This window comes from Chlorocebus sabaeus, chromosome 5 (assembly GCF_047675955.1).
Source record: "Chlorocebus sabaeus isolate Y175 chromosome 5, mChlSab1.0.hap1, whole genome shotgun sequence".
Lineage (NCBI taxonomy): Eukaryota > Metazoa > Chordata > Mammalia > Primates > Cercopithecidae > Chlorocebus > Chlorocebus sabaeus.
The window spans coordinates 22681372-22704499 of NC_132908.1; the positions used below are offsets into that span (position 1 = coordinate 22681372).

The 23128-nt window shown below is 38.8% G+C and overlaps 1 protein-coding gene across 10 annotated transcripts in view; it reads left to right on the forward strand.

The window, feature by feature from the left end:
* TNRC6A (trinucleotide repeat containing adaptor 6A) overlaps window positions 1-23128 on the forward strand; it is a 213948-nt gene that overhangs the window by 147825 nt on the left and 42995 nt on the right. For 9 of the 10 annotated variants that reach the window (XM_037989740.2, XM_037989737.2, XM_073015245.1 and 6 more), the window contains one exon: window positions 15503-15922. The exons of the other annotated variant lie outside the window; for it this stretch is intronic. In XM_037989740.2, coding sequence (XP_037845668.2) covers window positions 15503-15922 — 420 coding nt within the window. The remainder of the gene's footprint in view (window positions 1-15502; window positions 15923-23128) is intronic. 10 annotated transcript variants of the gene reach the window in all.

Consider the following 23128-nt stretch of genomic DNA (forward strand, 5'->3'; position numbering starts at 1 on the left):
GGTAGCTGGGATTACAGGCATGTACCACCACACCTAATTTTTGTATTTTTAGTACAGACACAAACTAGTTTCACCGTGTTGGCCAGGCTGGTCTCGAACTCCAGACCTCAAATGATCCACCCACCTCAGCCTCCCAAAGTGCTGGGATTACAGACTTGAGCTACTGCGCCTGGCCCACAATTTCTTTATTCATCTTTATTCATCCATAGGTTGTTTCCATATCTTGGCCATTGTGAATAATGCTGGCATGAACATGGGAGTACAGATATTTCTACATGGTGCTGATTTCATTTCCTTTGGGTATATAGCAATCCCCCTGTATCCATAGAGAATCCGTTCCAAGACTCCAGTGGATACTTGAAACCTCAGATAGTGCTGAACCTCATATATACTATTAATAATATGCTTTTTCCTATACAACATGCCTATGATAAAGTTTAATTTATAAATTAGGTATATTAAGAGATTAACAACAACTAATAATAAAATAATAGAACAATTATAACGATATATTGTAATAGTTATCAGATTTTGGTCCCTCTCTCAAAAATACCTTATTGTACTGTTCTCACCTATTTTTGTACTGTGGCTGACCATGGAGTAAGTAAGACTTTGGAAAGTGAAATCTTGGAAAAGGAGGGGGGACTACTGTATACCTAGAAGAGGAATTGTTGAGTCATATGGTAGTTTGAGTTTTAATTTTTTGTGGGAATCCATAAGACTTTAAGTTTCCCAATCATAAGGCCTTCTATTATAATGAATTTCAGGAACTTTGATGGCTTCATTGGGGTTACTGTACTGCCTAGATTCTCAGAGGAGAAAACTGAGGCTCAAGTAGTTTGTAACTTCAAGCACATAACCTAATGATACACAGAGAAGATGATACTTGTGAGGCCATTAGGATAAACAGAAGAGGCCACTCACAACTGAAGATGGCAATCCCAGAGAGTCGAGTCTAGTCACCCATTTCCCCATAGCCTGCATCACACAGGTTGGGTGGTTCTGCTGTTAGGATTGGGGCTTAGTTCACTGTTGTTCTCCACAGTCTACGTAGTAGAAATGATTTTTGTGGTGTTGGGTGGTATTAAGTAATAATACCAGGATTCTAAATGTGCTACAGTAGTTTTTTATGAGATATTTAGAAGGCACATGTACACTAACCTCTTTAAAATAGAAGCATAGGTTCATACCAATTAAAAATTTACTAATGGCAGGTGTTTTTCTTCCTGTGGAAGATGCCTTTAAGCTATGTAACAAATAAGATTTGTAGCTCTGCACTAGCAGGATGAAAAAAAATGGCCTTCTACTTTCATGGGAAATAGTTCATAAAATGATTATTTTTAGGTAGATCATGTAACAAAGTCACCATTTTTTCTTTCCTACTATTGTGAAAGGAAAATGATTTCCATAGATTTATACATGTAAGTCTAGACTTAGGTACTCAGGGAGCTATGAAGAATGCTAAGGAGATCCCTTTTGGCTTTAGGCAAGGATTATTTCTAACAAATGTAGATTTGTTGCTTTTAAATACTAATAAACTATTAAATTTGGTAGAAAAGAAAGATTTTATACCTTCACATGTGTGATGAGACTAATCTGCAGTACAAAGGAAACAGGAAGTAGATATGAAAAAAAATTAGTTGAATGGCTGTGAAATAATTTTTAAAGTGGTTAATCTGTAGTTAGCCCTTTATTTTTAGAGAGTTTGTTTTTGCCCTTATAATTAAGATGAAAATAATATATACTAGAAGGAACACTTGTTTGGGGGTCAGATTGGGTTTTAAATTTCACCTCTGCCATTTACTAGACGTTTGAGCATGAATAGCTTTCTGAACTGTATTTTCCTCATCTGTAAAATGGGAAGAATATTTCAAATTTATAGAATCATGATGAAAATTAAGAGATAACAGATACATTGCCTGGCACCTAGCTGATACTTGGTAAATTTTAATATCCACCACTGTGGTTTTGCAATATCGTAGCAACCTTTCAGCCGCTTGAAATGACATGCTAGCAGTTTCTCCAGTTAATTCAGGGTTCCTCCACACCCAGAAGTGATTTGCTTTTTCTTCTCATTAAAGTAGAACCCAGCCCAACAAAGGTGAATCACAGTGCAGTGCAAGGAATATGTCTTAAAACATAAGGATGGGATCTATCAGCTTCATAAATTTGGCAGGCCAAAATTGGTGTGTTTTCTTTGACGTGTATGTATTTGTTTACCATGCATAATCACTTGTACTTTTTTCTTTTTTTCTTTTTCTTTTTTTGTTTTTTTTGAGATGTAGTCTCACTCTGTCACCCAGGCTGGAGTGCAATGGCGCGACCTCAACTCATTGCAACTTCCACCTCCCAGGTTCAAGTGATTCTCTTGCCTCAGTCTCCTGAGTAGCTGGGATTACAAGTGCCTACCACCATGCCCAGCTAATTTTTGTACTTTTAGTAGAGATGGGATTTCAGTATGTTGACCAGGCTGGTCTCGAACTCCTGACCTCAAGTGATCCAACTGCCTCAGCCTCCCAAAGTGCTGGGATTACAGGTGTGAGCCACCGTGCCTAGCCACGCTTTTTTCTTTTTATGAATTGCCCATCCTTATTATTTGCCTGTTTAGTTCTTTGGCCTAGCGTTTTTGTTAACAATTTACGTGAGCTCTTTCTATAATAAGTTCATTAGCATTTCATCAGATGTATTTGATGCAAATATTTCCCACATTATGGACCATATTGTATATATGAAGTCATTCTGAGGATGAGGTACGAGGCAAGAATATCTAAATTTTGCCTAATCCCAGGCACCCTATCAGGAATACATACGCTGAAGATGCAAATACATGTTCAGAAGGAGGAAAGCACAATTAAATCACATTTATACTGTTAGCTTAGACTTCAGTCCTAAACGCTAGTGTGTTGAATGCTTCTCTGCATTAGGTTTAGTATCCTTAAACTAAAACATATCTTTCGTTAGATTAGGGAAAGTCGAGGTGAGGAGGGTTGGGAAGAAACAGAATGGATCCCTTTAATTTGTTCTAAAGGGCAAGTATTTTCCAGTTTGCCTTTTAAATTGGAATATACACACTTGAAAAAATACACATCAGTGTTTTCTCTATTTTATCAAACGTACTTTTTATTTTTAGAGTTCTTGACTAATTTCTACGCTGAGAAAACATGCCATTTTTCCAGATTTAGAAAATAGTTTGCCCATGTTTTGTAAAAGCTTTTAAAATCTGTAGCATTTTATAGTATTTTTGTTTTGTTTTGTTTTGTTTTGAGATGGAGTCTCGCTCTTTTGCCCAGGCTGGAGTGCAGTGGCGTGATCTCTGCTCACTGTAAGCTCCGCCTCCGGAGTTCATGCCATTCTCCTGCCTCAGCCTTCCGATTAGCTGGGACTACAGACGCCCACCACTGTTCCTGGCTAATTTTTTTTGTATTTTTAGTAGAGATGGGGTTTCACCGTGTTAGCCAGGATGGTCTTGATCTCCTGACCTCGTGATCCACCCTCCTGGACCTCCCAAAGTGCTGGGATTACAGGTGTGAGCCACCGCACCTGGCCAGTATTGTTTAATTTAGCTGAACTTTATTTTTATACTGTATATTTGGGACGTTTTTCCTAATTTAAAAAAATCAACTAACCATTCTGTATTTCTTAACTAATTAATATCTTCAGTGATTTAATGACAGCTCCTTTATTATATAACTTTAGGGAATTAAAAACTCAGTGGGAACTAACTTCTACTTGAATGTTCAGGTATTATGTTTATGTTTTTTCTTATTTTTAAATTTTGAGTCACAAATGGAAGCTGAAGCTCTCTAGAGGTTGCTACAGTGTCTTCGAGAACCGTTTTCCAGACTTACTCAGACATGGGAACCCCATGTGATACTTGTTTTTAAATATATGGATTCTGATTAGTAAGTGTAAGACTGAAGAATCTTTTGCTTCTAAACAGTTCAAATAAGCAAATTTGAAGAGGGCCATTCTGTACTTTTATGTTATGGAGGAGAGATTAATAGGCAGTCTGAATTTTTTTCTTTTAAAAGGTGTGCCTGGGCCAGGCATGGTGGCTCACGCCTGTAATCCCAACACTTTGGGAGGTCCAGGCAGGCAGATCATGAGGTCAGGAGATTGAGACCATCCTGGCTAACACGGTGAAACCCCATCTCTACTAAAAATACAAAAAACAAAATTATTCAGTCATGGTGGTGGGCACCTGTAGTCCCAGCTACTCAGGAGGCTGAAGCGGGAGAATGGCGTGAACCAGGAGGCAGAGCTTGCAGTGAGCCAAGATTGTGGCACTGTACTCCAGCCTGGGCAACAGAGCAAGACTTCGTCCGTCCCAAAAAAAAAAAAAAAAAGAAAAAGAAAAAAGTGTGCCTCAACCTGGGAAAGAGACCTTTGATCATCACAGTTTTCTGAATTACATATTTGGGCAAGACTCAATGACTCCGTAAACCAAAGATTTTGAAAATAGCACATTGTGAATATTGTGGGTATCCTCCATCTCAGTGCTTTACAGCAGACGTAACTTGCTCATTTTGTTGAAGAGCAGAATTTTTGTAGTTGGGCCATTTCATCTGGAATTTCATTAGTGAAAAAGCTCTGGGAAATATGTTATTCAATGATCTTGACCTGGAGGAGTGTATCAAGACAAATCAGCTGAGTTTCTCTTTGTGTTGGTAATTTAAGGTGGTTAGTATTTGGGTAGAAGATAGAGTCCCGCTGGCCGCCTGTGATCCCAACACTTTGGGAGGCAGAGGTGGGTGGATCCCTTGAGGTCAGGAGTTGGAGACCAGCCTGGCCAACATGGTGAAACCCCATCTCTACTAAAAATAAAAAAAATTAGCTGGGCTTGGTGGCTTGCGGCTGTAGTCCTAGCTACTCAGGAGGTCTGAGGCTCGAGAATCGCTTGAACCCAGGAGGCAGAGACTGCAACGCGCCATTCCACTACAGTCTGGTTGACTCAACAGGACTCCGTCTCAAAAAAAAAAAGATAGAGTCCCTTGAGGAAGCAGAGCTAGGTGCTTCCCTGAGGCTCAGGAAAATATATACTTCCTGATTTTCTAGCATTTCTGAAGTGAATTAAAACTAAGTCATTTCAATTTAATATTTGTTTTAAATTTGGTATCTAATTTTTAACTGATTAAGATATCTTGCAGTTTGGCATTTTTTTCTTAGGAACTTTTCAACAGAAATATTAAGACTTGTTTGTGTAAAATATAAATACAGTTATATTTGATATCAGTTTTTAAACCTTAGTTTTTAGCCATTTAATTCAAATGACTTGCTAAGAATTGGCAAAAGTTAATGGATTGGCAAACATTTAGTATTTCCAGATCAACTACTAGCACTTAAAGCTGCAGCTGGCCGGGCGCGGTGGCTCAAGCCTGTAATCCCAGCACTGTGGGAGGCCGAGACGGGCGGATCACGAGGTCAGGAGATCGAGACCATCCTGGCTAACACGGTGAAACCCCGTCTCTACTAAAAATACAAAAAAAACTAGCCGGGCGAGGTGGCAGGCGCCTGTAGTCCCAGCTACTCCGGAGGCTGAGGCAGGAGAATGGCGTAAACCCGGGAGGCGGAGCTTGCAGTGAGCTGAGATCTGGCCACTGCACTCCAGCCTGGGCGACAGAGCGAGACTCCGTCTCAAAAAAAAAAAAAAGCTGCAGCCATGTACTGCAACAGAAATTCTAACATTACATGTTACATGTATCACCTTAAAAACTAGAATTCCCCTCTGTGCCTCTCAGCATTCCACAACCGACCGAAGTTAGTACTGGTCAGGGGATGTATATTATACAGAGGAAGTATGTTATAAATCATCCAGTATGCTTATTAATGAGCAAGAAGATTTTTTATAGTAGTACAGTGTTTGGCCATGTTTTAAATAAGTTTGATTTATGAACTCATTTTTATTGAATAGAACTGCACTTTGCATTGTTCAGCTACTTCTCTGTCCCTTGCAATTCCTTAAAATATAATGAGATAGAATTCAAGTTATTGGGCCTCAAATACAGGTTGGAAGAAGCTGGCAAGCAGTACTTTCAGAGCAGTAAAATGACACTATGCTTTTCCTCCATTTTCTCCTGAAAGCTGCAGAGTGGGAAAGCAACAGAAGTTGGAAACACCTTTCTTTGGAATTTTCTTGATGTAGGAATTTTCTAATCTACTTTGAAGTTTCATCAGGTTTGTGACTTTTGAAAATCTGTCGCAGTGTGATAATGCTGCTGCTGTTCAGGAAAGCTGGAAGAAGTGATGGCACCCAAACTTGTTTGCTCTCCCTCTGAGGATTAGGCAGATTCTTTCATGTGAAAAATTATTGAAAGCTACCTTAGTATTTTAGTGGAACAGCTAGAATCATTGATTTCAGAGTTTAAGATTAAAGAGAATACAATTAGATATTAGAAATTAACAATAGGGAAGAAAAATAAGTGATGTTGCCTGATAAATAGTTAAATTTTAAATGTCCTAGGTTATATATTAACTTCTATCTATAAGGCTTTTATTTTCTGGCTCCTAAGAATGTAAAATACTTGCCTGTAAGATTTTAAAGAATTCTTGTTAAAAAAATCTGTAGATGACACTTTTAAAAATATTTGAACAGTTGGTACTTTAAGGATTTTTTAAGCATCAGGCATTCAGAGTTAACCTGACTGAGCGGTAGAAAGTTTGTCTTGTGATTTTTAAAAACCCTCCTTGATTTGTTAGTGAATTGTTTGAGTACACCTTTGTCTTGGTGGTAATGCCTAATCTCATTTGAGAAGGTAAAAAAAATTTTCTTAGCCGGGCGCGGTGGCTCAGGCCTATAATCCCAGCACTTTGGGAGGCCAAGGTGGGCGGATCACAAGATCAGGAGATCCAGACCACCCTGGCTAACACGGTGAAACCCCGTCTCTACTAAAAACACAAAAAATTAGCCGCATGGTGGCAGGCACCTGTAGTCCCAGCTACTCGGGAGGCTGACACACGATAATGGTGTGAACCTGGGATGCGCAGCTGGCAGTGAGCTGAGATCGCCCCACTGCACTCCAGCCTGGGGCGACAGAGCGAGACTCTGTCTCAAAAAAAAAAAAAAAAATTCTTAATTACAGTGAAAGATACTTAGGAAAATCCTATGTTTTTGCTCTTATTTGAGAATAACATTTTCTAACCGAAGAGCTTTTGTTGGTACACTCCATCTTGTCTTCTAGGAGCTTAAGCTGATGGTTTTTTGTTTTCCTATATAACGACACATTTAGAAATAGTAATTCTAGGTAAAGTTAAAGTTTGCCAAGAGAAGTATTAAAAAGCACTTTATATTTTGTAGGTATTCACTAAGTTATATTTTCTAGAGGTCAACTTAGCACTCCAGTCTGTTAAAGTGACATCAAGTGTTAAAGCAGCATTTTGTGTACTGTATTTCTGCCAGTATTTTAGAAGATTTACAATGTAGCCAATATGAAAACTATTATACAAAGTTAAATAGTAGACTTTGATGGATAGGAGTAATGTAAGGGCTTCAGGTATTAAGGCATGGAAATTGATGTTTTGGGGGTTGGTAGTATTCAAAGATGATTGTTGGCTGGTCCACATTTAAATTCTTTCTGTTAAACTTGTAGATAGTCAAAGTGAAGTTCATTAAATATTTTCTGAAATCAATGTATTAAGGTGACAAAGTATTTTAGACATTTAAAGAAGCAATTAAAATGGTATTACAAACTTAGAACTTGGTATATTTAGAACTTTGGTTATATTGTCTATTCTTAGGTTTTCATGTGAATATGAGACAATTGCTATCTATTTTTTTCAATTAAGAAGCTGTTTTTAAAAAGTTTTAGACTTACAGAATGATATGTTTTTATATAAGAAATATCAAGAAAGCTTGTAGAATAGCAAAGCATAGCAAAAATTAATTTCTTTGTCTTGTTGGTTGATTTCATTGTTTCACAAAGTGGGGGGTCCTGATTTGGAACACAAACTTGGAAAATGTAGGGTGAATTCTTTGAATAGATAATTTTTCCATTCTTAAAAGTTAAACTTGTTCATTTTTGGACCAGTTAAAATTTTTTCCCATTTCTTTAAAACTGTGAAATAGATGGGTGGCGTCACAGTATGACCAAAAAAAAAAAAAAAAAAAAAAATAGAACTCTTTACTAGATAAATATGTTTTATCCTAGCAAAATGAAATTCCTTTCCATTAAAATCTTTTTCTGATATTATGGACCAGTGCAATCTCACGGCTAATTAGAGAACCTTCTCACATTAATGATCTCAATGGCTGGACCTGTCCTGCTCTCTACATGCTGGCTGCAGGTGTTTTTTAGAGCAGAGATTTATTTAAAACTATTGATGCATTCAGAAGCATACTAACCAGTGACCATCATTCTTACTCCTTCTCTTGATCATTCTTTCTTTTGTTTACTGGTTCTTCATTATTCCACCTCTTGAATGTTGATATTCCACAGTGTTTAATCCTCAGTACTGTTCTATCTTACTTTGTATAGATCCAGTCACTTTGTGTATGCCTGGCAATTCCTGGATTATTTATTCAACCAGCATTTGCTTTGCTTGGTTCAGGAAATGCTAGTGATAAAGTGAAGGAGAAATAAGAAACCAGCACTTACAGAGCACATTGACTGCATTGTAAGGGATATGTAAGAGTTTCATCAGAATAGAGGAGGGCAATCTGGTTGTCATAACATAACATGCTTCTAAGATACGCCCAGTCTGGGGGTGGGGGAGATTAGTTGTTTCCTAGGCAAAATGGACAAAAATATTTGCAAGAAAGGTATCAAGGCATTTTGGGCAAAAGAAATAGCATGAAAGAGCGTGATACCTTTTGGGGAATTGCAGGTATTTGATGTGGTAGAAGAGAATGCAATGAATGTGGACATAGCAGGATATGAATCTGGAAAAAGGTAGAGAGGGGCCATGCCAAGGAGTTCAGAAAGGAGTTCCAAAAGTGGTTTTATGGTACAGATAATTTGGGGCAGATAGATGATAGATTTGGGGAGACGTGAAAGTGGTTGGGGCAGGCATCAAGACTTGAGTCAGGCTGGCAGTCCCATTACGAGGTTTTTGAAAGAGTAAATTGTTGAGGGCCTAAATCACAGGAGTGGCATTGGAGACACAGGATGCATTTGAATTTTATCAAGGAGGTAATCTGTTGGGCCTGTTGACTGACTAGGTACAGCGGGGTAGGGAAAAATTGAGGAAGAAATTCCTGCTTGAGTAACTGCATAGATAGTTAAGCCATTACCTAAAATGAACGGTTTCTCTCCCGTCACTGACAGTTATAACTTGTTCTTGCCTTTACTTTGCTCCTTCTGTCTGCTGCTTAAACCCATTCTTGAGGTTTTGTCATTTCTTCTCCTACAACTGTTTTCTCACCTGTATGTTGAATCTTAAATCCATATTTTTAATCCAAACTTTCTGAACTCCAGAACCATAAATTCAGTTGCATCCCGTGTGTGCATATCCTGTAGCAGTGGTTCTCAAAGTTTACCTGAGGACAGGATCCCTAGGAGGCTCCTCGAAACTCTTTCATGAGATCTATGAGGTCAAATCAATTTTCATAATAACAGGAAGACTTTATTTGTCTGTTTCACTTTTATTATGAGTATATAGTGGAGTTTTCCAGAGGTGATGCAGTATGGGATATCACAACAAATTGGATACAGGTGCTTATGTGATAATCCACCTGCCTTCTGTTAAGCCAGATGTTAAAGAGACTTACAGAAATGTAAAACAGTGCCACGCTTCTCACTAATTTTGTTTTGGAAAATACAATAATTTTTTTAAAATGTATCTATGTTCATATGTAATAAATTTATTTTTAACTCACTTAAAATATTTGTTTAAACTTTTATTATGGTAAATGTATATACAACACCCACAAACGAAACCTTTTGGAGTTCTCAGTGTTTCAGAGTATAAAGGACCTTGAGACCAAAACATTTGATATGTGAGTCAGTGGAGGCAGTGTGGTTAAGTGCCTTGCCCATGGTCATATAACTAGTAAGTTGCAGAGCTGAGATTTGATTCCATCCAGTCTTTTGAACCTATACTTCTTGTCCTGGGACAGTTTAGGTAAGATTAATATTACATGTTTCTTGGGGATACACACCCATCCACACACACCCCCTGTTATCTGAGCCTGGTGCATTTTATGTTGTGTTGTGTTGTGTTATGTTATGTTATGTTATGTTATGTTACGTTATGTTATGTTATGTTATTCATTCGTTCATTCAGGAGTTGTGGCCTTACCATGTTGCCCATGCCTGACTTGAACTTTTTGGCTCAAGCAATCCTCCTGCCTCAGTACTACAGGCGTGTGCTGCTGTGCCTGGCTTTTGTATTTTTGTATGCCTGGTGTGTTTTGGAGGGATAAATCTTGGGAGACCCTTTCAGAGTTTCTGCTGTTACACTGTAGGACCTTCTATTCTTCTGTGAGCCTATTTTGGTAAATTACATTTGATAAAGCAGGGTTTGGAAAACTACAGTCTGCAGGTGAAATCTGGCCCATTGCCTGGTTTTGCATATGCAGTGTTATGGAATATAGTCACATCCATTTGTTTGCGTTTACCTGTTGTCTGTGGCTGCTCTGGTGCTACAGTGGCAGAGTTGAGTGGTTGTCACAGACTCTATGGTCTGCAAAGGCCAAAATATTTACTGTCTCATCTTTACAGAAAGAACTTGCCAACCCCTGTTGTACAACATAGTTCAATTTAGTTGGATTTTGTTTTACTGGGATAGATTGTGCATAGTATTTTCTTGTCTTTTGATAATCTCCACATTTGAATTTGTGTCTTTTTCACTCCCAGTGCTATTTATATCTCTTGTTTTTATTCACGTTGTTTGGGATGACCAAAATTTAGCCTGACTTATTGGTAACAGTGTTATGTTGGTGTTCCATCTTTTACTGTGCTCTGCAGTAATTTAAATGCCATTAGGTTTAGAGATACATGTTTCTTTTTCTTTTTTCTTTTCTTGAAAGAGGGTCTTACTGTTGCAAGACTCTGGAGTCAGAGGTTGCAGTGAGCCAAGATCACACCATTGCACTGCAGCCTGGGCAACAGGTGCAAAACCCTGTCTTTAAAAAAAAAAAACTATTAAAGGCTGGGTGCAGTGTCTCCCAGCACTTTGGGAGGCTGAGGCAGGAGGATCACCTGAGATCGGGAGTTCGAGACCAGCCTGGCCAACATGGCAAAACCCCATCTCTACTAAAACTACAAAAATTAGCTGGGCGTGGTGGCACACACCTGTAATCCCAGCTACTCCTCAGGCTGAGGCATGAGAATCACTTGAACCAGGGAGGTGGAGGTTGCAGTAAGCCAAGATTGCACCACAGCATTCCAGCCTGGGCAACAGAGCGAGACTCTTGTCTCCAAAAATAAGTATACACTAGTGAAAAAGAAAAAAGTATGGTAGTATTAATCAGGGAAATTATCTGATCATGATAGACACTTTCATAAATTTCTCTTATTTCTTCTATGTAAACTAGTTAATCTATTTAGATTTCCTGCCTCTTCTATGGTCAATGTTAAATTACTCCCTCCTCCAGCTTTTCATATTTATAGACTTGAACATAAAGAAATATATTAATTTCAGAAGGTTATTTTTTTCCATTTTCATTTTTTAATAAAGTTAACTATTTTTCATAGAAGCATGCCTTGGATTTATTGATTTACTTTTAAAGTCATTGATCTCTCTATTATGTTTACTAATTGTTTCTGTTTATTTTAGTGTGTGTGGGTGTCTTCCCCCTTCTTGAGTTGGATGCATTATGTTCTTGTTGGAAATAAGGCTATGAATTTTTTTTTGAGCTCTGGTTTAGCTGGATCTCAAAATGTATTGTATGCAGTGTTTTCAGTATTATTTTCTTGGTAACCCTGTAGTTTCGTGTTTATTCTTCGTCTTGAAATGTACTTTTTTCTTTTTCTTTTCTGTTTTTAGCTGAAAAATTTGTGTTATGCAATTGAAATTTAAGGCAGATTTTTATTTGCTAGTTTTATGATGTTAGTGACATTACATTGTAATCCTGAAATATCCACTGTATTGTTTCTAGCCTTTGCAATTTATTGATGTTTTCTTTGCTGCTGTATGGCATGTATGTGCATGTTAACTTCTTATGATTGTTTCATGGGTATTTGTCAAAAAGATGTTACTTGTTTTCAAGGTACATGGCTTTGCTTTTTTCTGGTTTATTCTGTCTCCATTTACTTTACATGTTTTGATATTATGAGACTTGGCATATAAAAGTGCTTAATCATGTCTTTTTAGTTGTTTCTTATGAATATGAAATTTCTCTTATCCTTTATAATGCTTTTCTCTTTGAATTTTATTTTGTCTGATATCAGTATTGTTTTCATTTTAATTTTCTTAGCCTTTCTTGGTTGTGTATCTTCCTCTCTACTGTTTTTTTAAACCTTGCTGAGTTGTTTTGTTTAAGAGTGCTTTTTGCAAAGTTTATTGAGTTTGTTTTTCCTTTCTTAACTTAGTTTAAGAAGCTTTATCTTTTAGCAAGTGCACTTAACCCATTCACATTTATTGTGACACAGGTATTTTGGGGCTTCTGTTTAGCATCCTAGTTTGCATTAACCAGAACTTTGAAATTTTTTTAAATTCCATTTTACATGTCTGCTGAATAGATGAAGTTTTCTAATTTTCCTTTTCCCCCCCTTCCAATGGTTTGGGTGATTATGAACATAATTAACATTTTAACTACACATACACCATAGCCAGTATTAGTCAGTGTTGGTATTTGTTACTTAGCAACCCCCACCTATGTTCACTTTTTAATCCTTCACTCATTACTTCTGTGTCTTATTTTATATCTAAGATTGTACTTCAGATTAGCTTTATTTAATAATCAATAGTTACATTATCTTGATGTCTTTAGTAGTTTTAATGAAGTTTTCTGGCCCCAGAAATGAATACCTATCTCAGCTTTGTTTTCCACGTGGTACTTTACTGATGAGAAATACAGCAGTTACTTGAGTTTGAGGTAGAGGTGAAGTTGCTGGGTGACCAATATTGATGTTGCTTCTGAACTTCTGGTCACCTTTGATTTAGTGTTAGGGTTCTTATACATGCCTTCATATAGATCATTCACAGTTTTTGTATATAGGTTATCTTCTGGTTCTTTGATAAAAAGCATCTTCCTGCTCCATTCTCACACACCTTGTTTGGGCATAAAATTGTCACAATGTTATTTTTTAATATTTAGATTTTTAAAGTAATGAAGTGGCAACAAACCTGTATTGCAGCAGCAGGTAGCTACCACCTTAAGTTGGTGTTCAATTGCCAAATGCCACGCTGAGTCCAGTACCAAGCATGTAAAAGCTAAGTAAACATTTTTATGTTCCTTATAATGTTACATGTACAGTTGTCCCTTGGTATCTGTGACGCATTGGTTCCAGGACCCCCAACAGATACCAAAATCCATGGATGTTCAAGTCCCGTATATAAAATGGTGTAGTATTTGCATATAACCTACACACATTCTCCTACATACTTTGAATCATCTCTAGATTACTTACAATGCCAAATATAATGTAAATGCTATGTAAATAGTTGCATTGGTGTTTGTTTGTATTTTTATTTTTGGTTTGTTTGCTTAGTATTTTTGATCCATGGTTGATTGAATCTGTGGGTGGGGCACACATGGATGTGGAGGGCTGCCTGTACTTTATCTTCCTTAGGTTTCAGAGGTACTTTAGAATATTCTAGTGCCGTATTGTCCTCATGAAGTGTTTTTGATAGCCAGTATCTGCTTGTTACTGCATGAGGCACACAAAGGAATATATGTTATTGTTACATATTAGAAGCATTATGTTGTCTGGGAGACAAAATTTTCACCCATAATTAGGCCTAGAAAGCACTTTGCCCCAATTATGAGTAAGAGACTTGTCAGTGAGCATCAAGAATGAAAACATTATAAACAGTAGATGGAATGTTTGTAATTTTTCACTGTAATTCTTCCTGAACTACAGTTCATATTACTTTAGAAAAATTGAAGTGACACAAAAAAAATAAAAGGCCAAGATCATATATTATGTTTAAAAAGTATAAATGACATAGAGTAAATTTACCAGATGTTCAGAGAAAGAAGATAATGGGGAGACCAGTTTCTTAGGTGGAGGGGGGGCTAGAGCTGAGAATGTGGAAGAGGAAGTTGGTGGTCATTATAAACTCAGGTGACCAAGGGTTTAATGACGTCATCATATCTATTGTAGGCATTTGATAAAGATTTCTTTTGGACACAATTAATAACTTCACTTCTGTTTACTGAGTGGTTACAACACCCTGGGCACTTGACCAAGACTGTTCCTACTTTATAGAGGAGAAAGACACAGAGGTAACTCAGATGGTGAATGGTGGGCTGTTTTAATTCCAGGGTGGGAGCTTGAATGGAGATTTTTTTTGAGTGTCCTCACCAGTAACATGGGGGTGTTTCACTTCACTTATCTGACAGTGGTATCTGTGAGGATACATTTAAAAATTTCATAGAAACATTCAACTGCTACCAAAGTATAAGGTGGTATTATGTCAGTCATTAACGAATAGCCACTGTTTATATAGCCTTATGTTCTGTGTTTTATAAATATGAAGACATTTAACCTTAGGATAGCTCTGCAAGGTGTAGGTACTATCTCCATTTTACCAGGAAAACAGCAGGCTCAGTTAGGTTTATACAACTTGCCCAAAGACACAAAGCTTGTAAAGGCAGAGCTGGGGTTGAAACCTGGCACCAAAAGCTCATACACCATGCATCTCTGTACTTCTCCAGCTGGGTTTACTTACACTGACTTCAGGCATTTCCATCTGTTTTCTTTCTTTACACTCTTTTATGAGTCAACAGTTTCCCTATTTGCAGTTTCTGATTTGTTTTCAGATTTAAGATAAAGCATCCAGATTATTTCTCTCATTTTGATTCATCTCATAGATACGTTATCTTTGTCTTTACTTCCACGTTCTGAGTTTGTCTTATACGATTCAGATTTTACATTTTTACATTGTTAACTTTGGCTTTTTGTAAGAAAACCAGCAGGTTGTTTTCTAACCTTGTGTTGTTCTTGTGTTGTCTTCCAAAGATGAAAAATAGAGACCAAACACATTAACCATGAGGCAGAATAAGAACAGTTGCCAGGGAATAGAGGATTCTCTTAGGACTACTGAAAATTGGCCACATTTGTTCTTTGAGTCATTGCAAGTTCGCTGGTTTTGTAATGATCAGATGATGTCTTTGACCAGAGTATAATGTGGGAAAAGGGGTAGTGAACATGAGTTGTTGTCTTGGCCAAAAGTCCTTGGGCCCTTATTGGATAGGTAGTTAGCAGAAGTGAAATTTGACTCTTGGCGGTGATATCTCCTAACAAAATTTGAGCCTGTAAATGAGGATATCCCTGCTCACGGAAAGCTTCTGGGTTTTTTTAGGATTATTTTTCTTAGTGCCTTTGAATTTAGATGGCTTACTTTGGAGGTACACTTTACTGGCTAATGTTTTCCACCCCTTTTCTTTTGTTGGGATTAGTGCCAGAACAGATAAAGCCCAGTGTAAGCCAGCCTCAGCCTGCCAACTCTAATAACGGCACTTCCACAGCAACCAGCACTAATAATAATGCCAAGCGAGCTACAGCCAACAATCAGCAGCCACAGCAGCAGCCGCAGCAGCCGCAGCAGCAGCAGCAGCAGCAGCCACAGCCGCAGCAGCCACAGCAGCAGCAGCCACAGCAGCAGCCACAGGCCTTGCCTCGGTATCCTCGTGAAGTACCTCCACGATTTCGCCACCAGGAACACAAACAGCTTCTAAAGAGGGGTCAGCATTTTCCTGTCATAGCAGCAAACCTTGGATCTGCTGTTAAAGTGTTAAACAGCCAGTCAGAAAGCAGTGCTTTAACAAATCAACAGCCACAAAATAACGGAGAGGTGCAGAACAGCAAAAACCAGTCAGGTGAGAGAAGGCATTTCTTACGAGACTCACACCTTATCATCATTAGCTGTATAGCAAGTTAATAAATTTGTAGCTTTTTGGTGATGTATTGGTATTCATCAGTATCTGGATTTTAATATAAGAGTTCCTTATAGGGAGTTATGAATGGGGAATCTTAAAATATTTCCTGTAAGTTACCTACTTTAAAATGATTATTTTACTTATTCTCCCTTCAGGTTCTGCCCATTTTAATAAGGAGCTTATAGCTAAAGTTGACTGTAAGACTGTAGCTAAAATTGAGCACCCTTCCCCCCAGGCCATGTGCTGAGCAGTTGTACATATTATTACAATTTAATGTTCAACAACGTTGTGGACAGAGTTCTTAACCTCCACTTTCAGTAGAAGCAGCTGACACACCAAGACATTAAATAACTTGCCCAAGCTCACTCAGTTACCACATGCCATAAAAAGACTGGCACTCATGGAAATTATATTCAAACAGAGGAAATGCATTCAGTTATTTGCCTCAGAGTGACTTCTCTGAGCTTGGTAGTGATTGTGAGGCAGAAAATAAATCTAGTATGTGATTACAAGTTTTCTCAAAGCCCAGTTTGTTTCAACATGTTCTGGAAAGTTTTGATGGTCTATTAGTCTGTCCATTCATTCATTTATCCAACTATTTTAAAGTTCTACCACAAGCCAGATAGAGAATTAGGTGCTAGGGTTGAGGGGGGAATCAAGGTGCCCATACAAAAATACAATTCTAGAGGCAGTATAGCATACTGATAAAGAAGGAAGTCTAGAATCAGTCTGTGGCCTTGCATCCTGGTGCCCCCATATCCCAGTGTGTGTGACTTTGGGCAGGTTACTTAATTGCTCCATGTGCCTGAGCAGTCTTTCCTAACTGTCCCAGGTTGTACTCACTTTCTACACCTGTGCTCTCTTTTATATACCAAGAGCTACTCTGTACATTGTAATATATTATGGTATTCACAGTGAATAAGTAGCAGATCCTGGACTCACATCAAGATATGTCTGACTCCAAAGCCGTGCTCGTAACCACCATGCTGTGCTTTGGCACCATACAAGATGTGATAGGTAATGAGGAAGAGGACACAAATGTGAGTTTTCTAGCATAGGCACATTGTTATTGGAAAGGATACAAATTTAAGTCATTGTCCTGAGTTAATATTTACTCCTTAATTTCCCAGCACCTTATTACCTGTGTGAGCTTAGCCACATAACACATCTGACCTTCTTTGCTAATCTGTAAAACAGTAGTACCCAACCCTATAAGGTTGCTGTGGGGACTTAATTATATGGCATGTTATTAAAGGAGCTAGATTAATGTCTGATATCTAGGTACCGAATAAATTATCTTCCTAATAACTCTTATAGAAGGACCTGCACTTCTCAAGAAGAGTTTGGTTTAGACATACTAGATCTAGTGCCAAGTAGTAGGCAATTAGTAATTTGAAGTTCACCTGGGAAATCAGGTTGGAAGTAAATGTATTGGTCATCAGCATGATGAAAAATGCAGTTAAAAACTTTGGGAGAGGTTAGTTATACAACAAATGATGGAGTACCTGCTGTGAGCTAAGCAAGGTGGAATGGCACTGAACAAAACAGTGAAGTGGGATAGTATATTTAGAAAATATGTCAAATATGCCTTTTCACTTGGGGAAATGAAAGGTACCTGTTTTTGAAATGGAAACAACAAAAGTGTAAGAATCTTGCTTCTCAAAAATAACTCTGAGTCAAAAATATCAAAAGTGTTACAAGTGTGCGTTCAGATGAGAAGAAGGCCTCAGGTGTGGGCATAGGAAGAAGTCTTCAAAAAAAGGCTGAGAAGGAAAAACATCCTGCCTGTTTCTAAAAGAATTTTACCAGGGTGGACTGCATTGATGTGGAGGCTAAGTTGGAAGTGAGGAGGGTGCAGCAATCTAACTGAAGCCTGGATTCAATCTCAAAAAACAACTAGAAAATGCAGATGATGAAGCCAAGGCATTCCAAAGAAGAGCCAGATTTGTATTTTTTTCTCTCAAAAAATTTGTGAATCCCCACTTACCAGCATATTTTACATATTTACATTAAAACATCTTTCTAGGTGTTACTAGGATTGGTAATAGAAACTTTAGCTTGCAAAATAGACCAGGAGAGTCAGTGAAGGCTTCTTATGAGTTAGGTATATCCAGCTCCTACCAAGTTATTAATATTAATAACGATATAGTGGCTAATCCTTATGGAGTGCTTACTGTGCCCACACACTGCTAACTTACTTAATGCTTCTTTTACAGAGTAGATAGTATCATCTTCATTTTACAGATTAGGAAGTAGCCTAGAGGCCAGTGAAGAACCGGGTACTAGATAGTATAAACAGCGTGCACAGTAGCCCAGAAACATGAGCATTCTTTGTTGTGAACTACATGTAGTTCAGAATTGGGGAAGCGTAATGTTAGCTTGGTTTTTTGTTTTGTTTTGTTTTGTTTGATCAATTTGTATTTGGCTTTTTTATGTTCTCGTTTTTAATTTTTTTAGAATCCTGTGCTAGTCAAACTAGACAACTCTGCAGACTAGCCCTGGGCTGCCAGTTTGGGGCTGTGCCTTAGACATTTATTGATGGTTTAATTTGAGACTTGAGACCTCTTTTTTGCAGTTGACCACTTAGAACCCAAAGGGGTGAAATAACTCTTTAATATGGGGGCCCACAAACCATGTAGTGAGAGTGAAGGCTTTGGGGGGACCAGTAGGCTCAACAGGAGCAATATTGTTCTTATAGGCCAAAGTGTTATATCCCATTTTTTATCCACCTGACATGATCCATACAGAAAAGTTAAGAAGACTAGAATCGTGAACACTCATATACCCTCCACCCAAATCTGGTGGTGGTTAACATTGTCCCATCTTGACATACATCTCTTTCTCTGTCTCATGTATGCATACATGTGCACATTATTGTTGAACCACTTAAAAGTAAGTTGCAAACACTGACACTTCAACTTTAATACTTCACAGGTAATTATCCTAAGAATAAGCATAGTCTCCTGTACAACCACAATACCATTATCACTAAGTAAAAGAACAACAACAATATCTTCTAATAGTTTGTGTCCACATTTTTGCTAGTGGTCCCAAGAATGTATTGCTTGCTTGTTCAGAGTATGCTAGCGTTTATGTAAAATATAAAGCATATAGAACACTATGTATTGCTTAGGGGATGAATTCAAATGTAGTAAGATATAAAGATTTACATGAATGATTACCACTGGTATACCCACTGGGGAAGGAAAGAGAGAGAATACGAGTTTTTTCTGCCATACTAGTAATGTATTTTTTAAGGTGTATGGGTATATTTTATATTACTCTTTTATGGACTTTTCTATTTTTGAAATAGTTATTTTTTTTAAAGAAGAAGACATTTGAGGCATAATGGTGAATGACCAGTAATTGGGATGTTTTAACCAAAAATGTTAACATTAAAGTTTCTGGAAATGTTTAAAGGTTAAAATGCTGTCCATTCCATCCATCTGTGCTCTTGCATTGGGCTTTTAGCACGGTGTACATCCTTGCTGTCTTGCAGCTTCTGCTTGCTTGGAACTTGCACCTTCCCCTTGGATGATAAACAAACTCATATCTTCTCTATCCTTAAAAAAAAATTTCGTTAAGTCTCCATACTCTTTTTTTTTTTCTTTCTTTCTTTCTTTCTTTTTTTTTTTTTTTTTTTTTTGAGGAGACAGGGTCTCACTTTGTCACCCAGGCTGGAGTGCAGTGGCATGAACACGGCTCACTACAGCCTCAACCTCCCAGCTCAAATGATCCTCCCACTTCAGTCAGTCTCCCTGAGTAGCTGGGACTACAGACGTTTGCCACCACGCCTGGTGAATTTTTGTGTGGTTTGTAGAGAGACAGGATTTTGCCATGTTGCCCAGGCTGATCTTGAACTCCTGAGCTCAAGCTGTCTGCCTGCCTTGGCCTCCGAAACTGCTGGGATTAGAGGCGTGAGCCACCATGCCTGGCAAAATCCCCATAGTCTTTTGAGGCTATTACAGAATTTCTCCCTCCCGCCTTTCAGTATTATTGAAGGAATGGTCTGTACTTGCAGTCTTTAATGTATCACCTCAGTGTCTCATAATCTGGCTTCTGCTCACTTGACTAAAATAACTCTATTGCTGAAGTCACTGATCTTCTGAATGTCAAATGCAAACCTTTTTGTTCCCTCCCAAGGCCTTGTTTCAGATCTCTCCATATTTTAGGTCCTCTTCTGGAAGTCTTCAGTTGACGTTGGGCCCCTCAAAACTCATTATGTCCAAACTTGAACTCTTTGTGTTGCCCCCATACCACTTCCTCCTCCTGCATTCCTTTGCTCAAATAGTTGCCGCTCCATTCATCCAGTCGCCCATCTAGAAACCTTGAAATCATGCTTTACTCTTCCCTCTCCTGTATGTCTCACAGGGTTACTGTACTCTGCTGATTTTAACTCTTTTTTTTTTTTTTTTTTTTTTTTTTTTTGAGATGGAGTCTCACTCTGTCGCCCAGGCTGGAGTGCAGTGGCGCGATCTCGGCTCACTGCAAGCTCTGACTCCTGGGTTCACGCCATTTTCCTGCCTCAGCCTCCCGAGTAACTGGGATTACAGGCGCGTGCCACTACGCCTGGCTAATTTTTTGTATTTTTAGTAGAGACAGGGTTTCACCATGTTAGCCAGGATGGTCTCGATCTCCTGACCTCGTGATCCGCCTACCTCAGCCTCCCAAAGTGCTGGGATAACAGACGTGAGCCACCGCGCCCAGCCAATTTTAACTCTTAAATACCTTCCACTTTTCCGTCTCCCCCCTTGATACTGCTGCTACCAGTTGCCCTGGTTGAGGTGTTCACCATCTGGTCTAGAGCAACATCCCCAAGAAAGTCTTTTGTATCCATCTCCCTGTCACCTTCACCCCATCTCTCAAACCAGAAGCCAGTCATGATTCATGCATTGCATTTGGTTGTGATATTACATTTGTCTTTTTTATTCTGGAACAGAGATTTGGGCCTATTTTAGTCCAGCTTTATTGGGAGATACCCACACCCATTCATTTACATATCGTCTGTGGGCTGCTTTCAAGCTACAATGGCAGAGTTAAATAGTTTTCACAGACCATCTGGCCTGCAAGGCCTGAAATGTTTAACTGGACCAGTGTAGAACAAGTTTGCCAAACCCTGAATCAAAGGCAAGAATAACCAGAAGAGACATGTTGAATTTTGTACTTAAGAGTGATCTGAGGCCAGGCGTGGTGGCTCACACCTGTAATCCCAGCACTTTGGGAGGCCAAGGCAGGCAGATCACGAGGTCAGGAGATCGAGACCATTGTGGCTAACATGGTGAAACCCCGTCTCTACTAAAAATACAAAGAACAAAATTAGCCAGGCACGGTGGCAGGCGCCTGTAGTCCCAGCTACTCGGGAGGCTGAGGCAGGAGAGTGGCGTGAACCTAGGAGGTAGAGCTTACAGTGAGCCAAGATCGCACCACTGCACTCCAGCCTGGGTGACAGAGCCAGACTCCATTTAAAAAAAAAAGAGTGATTTGAAATTGTGCATCTAAGGTTTTCTCGTATTCCCAGTGGTACCATCTCTCTCATACTCCTTGGAAACATTGTAAAACATAAATATTTACTTTTGAAGCTCTTCCCTTTCTGGTGAAATTGAAAGTCTTTAAGGTAGAAAATAAATATTTAACTGTTTTGTTTGTTAGATGCTGTATATTTAGAAGAAAAATATTTGAATGTCCATGGATCTAAATTCTTCCTGAATAAGTGATGCTGTTTCTTTTCTTTTTTCTTTTCTTTTCTTTTGAAACAGAGTCTCGCTCTGTTGCCCAGGCTGGAGTGCAGTGGCACGATCTCGGCTCACTGCAACCTCCGCCTCCCGGGTTCAAGCAATTCTCCTGCTTTGGCCTCCTAAGTAGCTGAGATTACAAGCGCCCACCACCATGCCCAGCTAATTTTTGTATTTTTAGTAGAGACGGGGTTTCACCATGTTGGCCAGGCTGGTCTCGAACTCCTGACCTCAGGTGATCTGCCCACCTAGGCCTCCCAAAGTGCTGGGATCACAGGCCTGAGCTGCCACGCCCAGCCGATGCTGTTTTTTTATGTCACTAGAATTATCACCAGTCTTTGTTCAGCCCCCACATAACCTCTTTGATTTTTTTTTTGGATAGATGTTCTATTATGTACGATTATTTATTTATGTTTTTTTAGTGTGGTACTGTTGGTGATCACACTTCTGTGGGCATTTTGTATGAAAGTAGGATGTTAATGATACTTTGGATTTCAAATATTTCTAAATAACGCGCAACCTTCCAAATCTAAGTTTGCCTACAGCATTGCAGTGTATAAACATTTTACATTACACTCAGTAAAACTCAGCCGCCCCCTTTCTTCCCACTAGCACAGAGATTTACTATTTCTCATTATTTCCTGGAAAAGCTGAGTGATAATACTCTACTTAATGATGCTTCTCTATGTTTATCTTCCAGATCATTTACAGCACTGGGTCTTGTGTGTCTATAAGCAAAATAAATTATCTGACTTCTTCCAAATCTGAAATAATCTCTGACTCTGAAACATATTAGTAATGATTCCTGAGGAATCCTGTTCTTTTTACCCTTTCCGTTATAATAGTGTCTGTTCCCATCCCCTGCAATACATTTTGTTTTTGTTGTTGTTGTTGTTGTTTTGAGATGGAGTTTCACTCTTATATAATGCCCAGGCTGGAGTGCAGTGGCATGATCTCGACTCACTGCAACCACCGCCTCCTGGGTTCAAGTGATTCTCCTTCCTCAGCCTCCTGAGTAGCTGGGATTATAGGTGCCTGCTGCATGCCCGGCTAATTTTTATATTTTTAGTAGAGATGGGGTTTCACTCTGTTGGCCTGGCTGGCCCCAGGCTCTTGACCTCAGTTGATCCACCTGCCTCAGCCTCTCAAAGTGCTGAGATTACAGGAGTGAGCCACTGTGCCCAGCCAACACCTTTTATTTATTTTTATTTATTTATTCATTTTGAGACAGACTCTAGCTCTGTCACCTAGGCTGAGTGCAGTGGCATAGTCACAACTCACTACAGCCTCAACCTCCCAGGCTCAAGCGATCCTTCTGCCTCAGCCTCTCAAGGAGCTGGGACTCCAGGTGTATGCCACCACGCCCAGCTGATTTTTTTATTTTTTGTAGAGATGGGATATTGCTAGGTTGCCC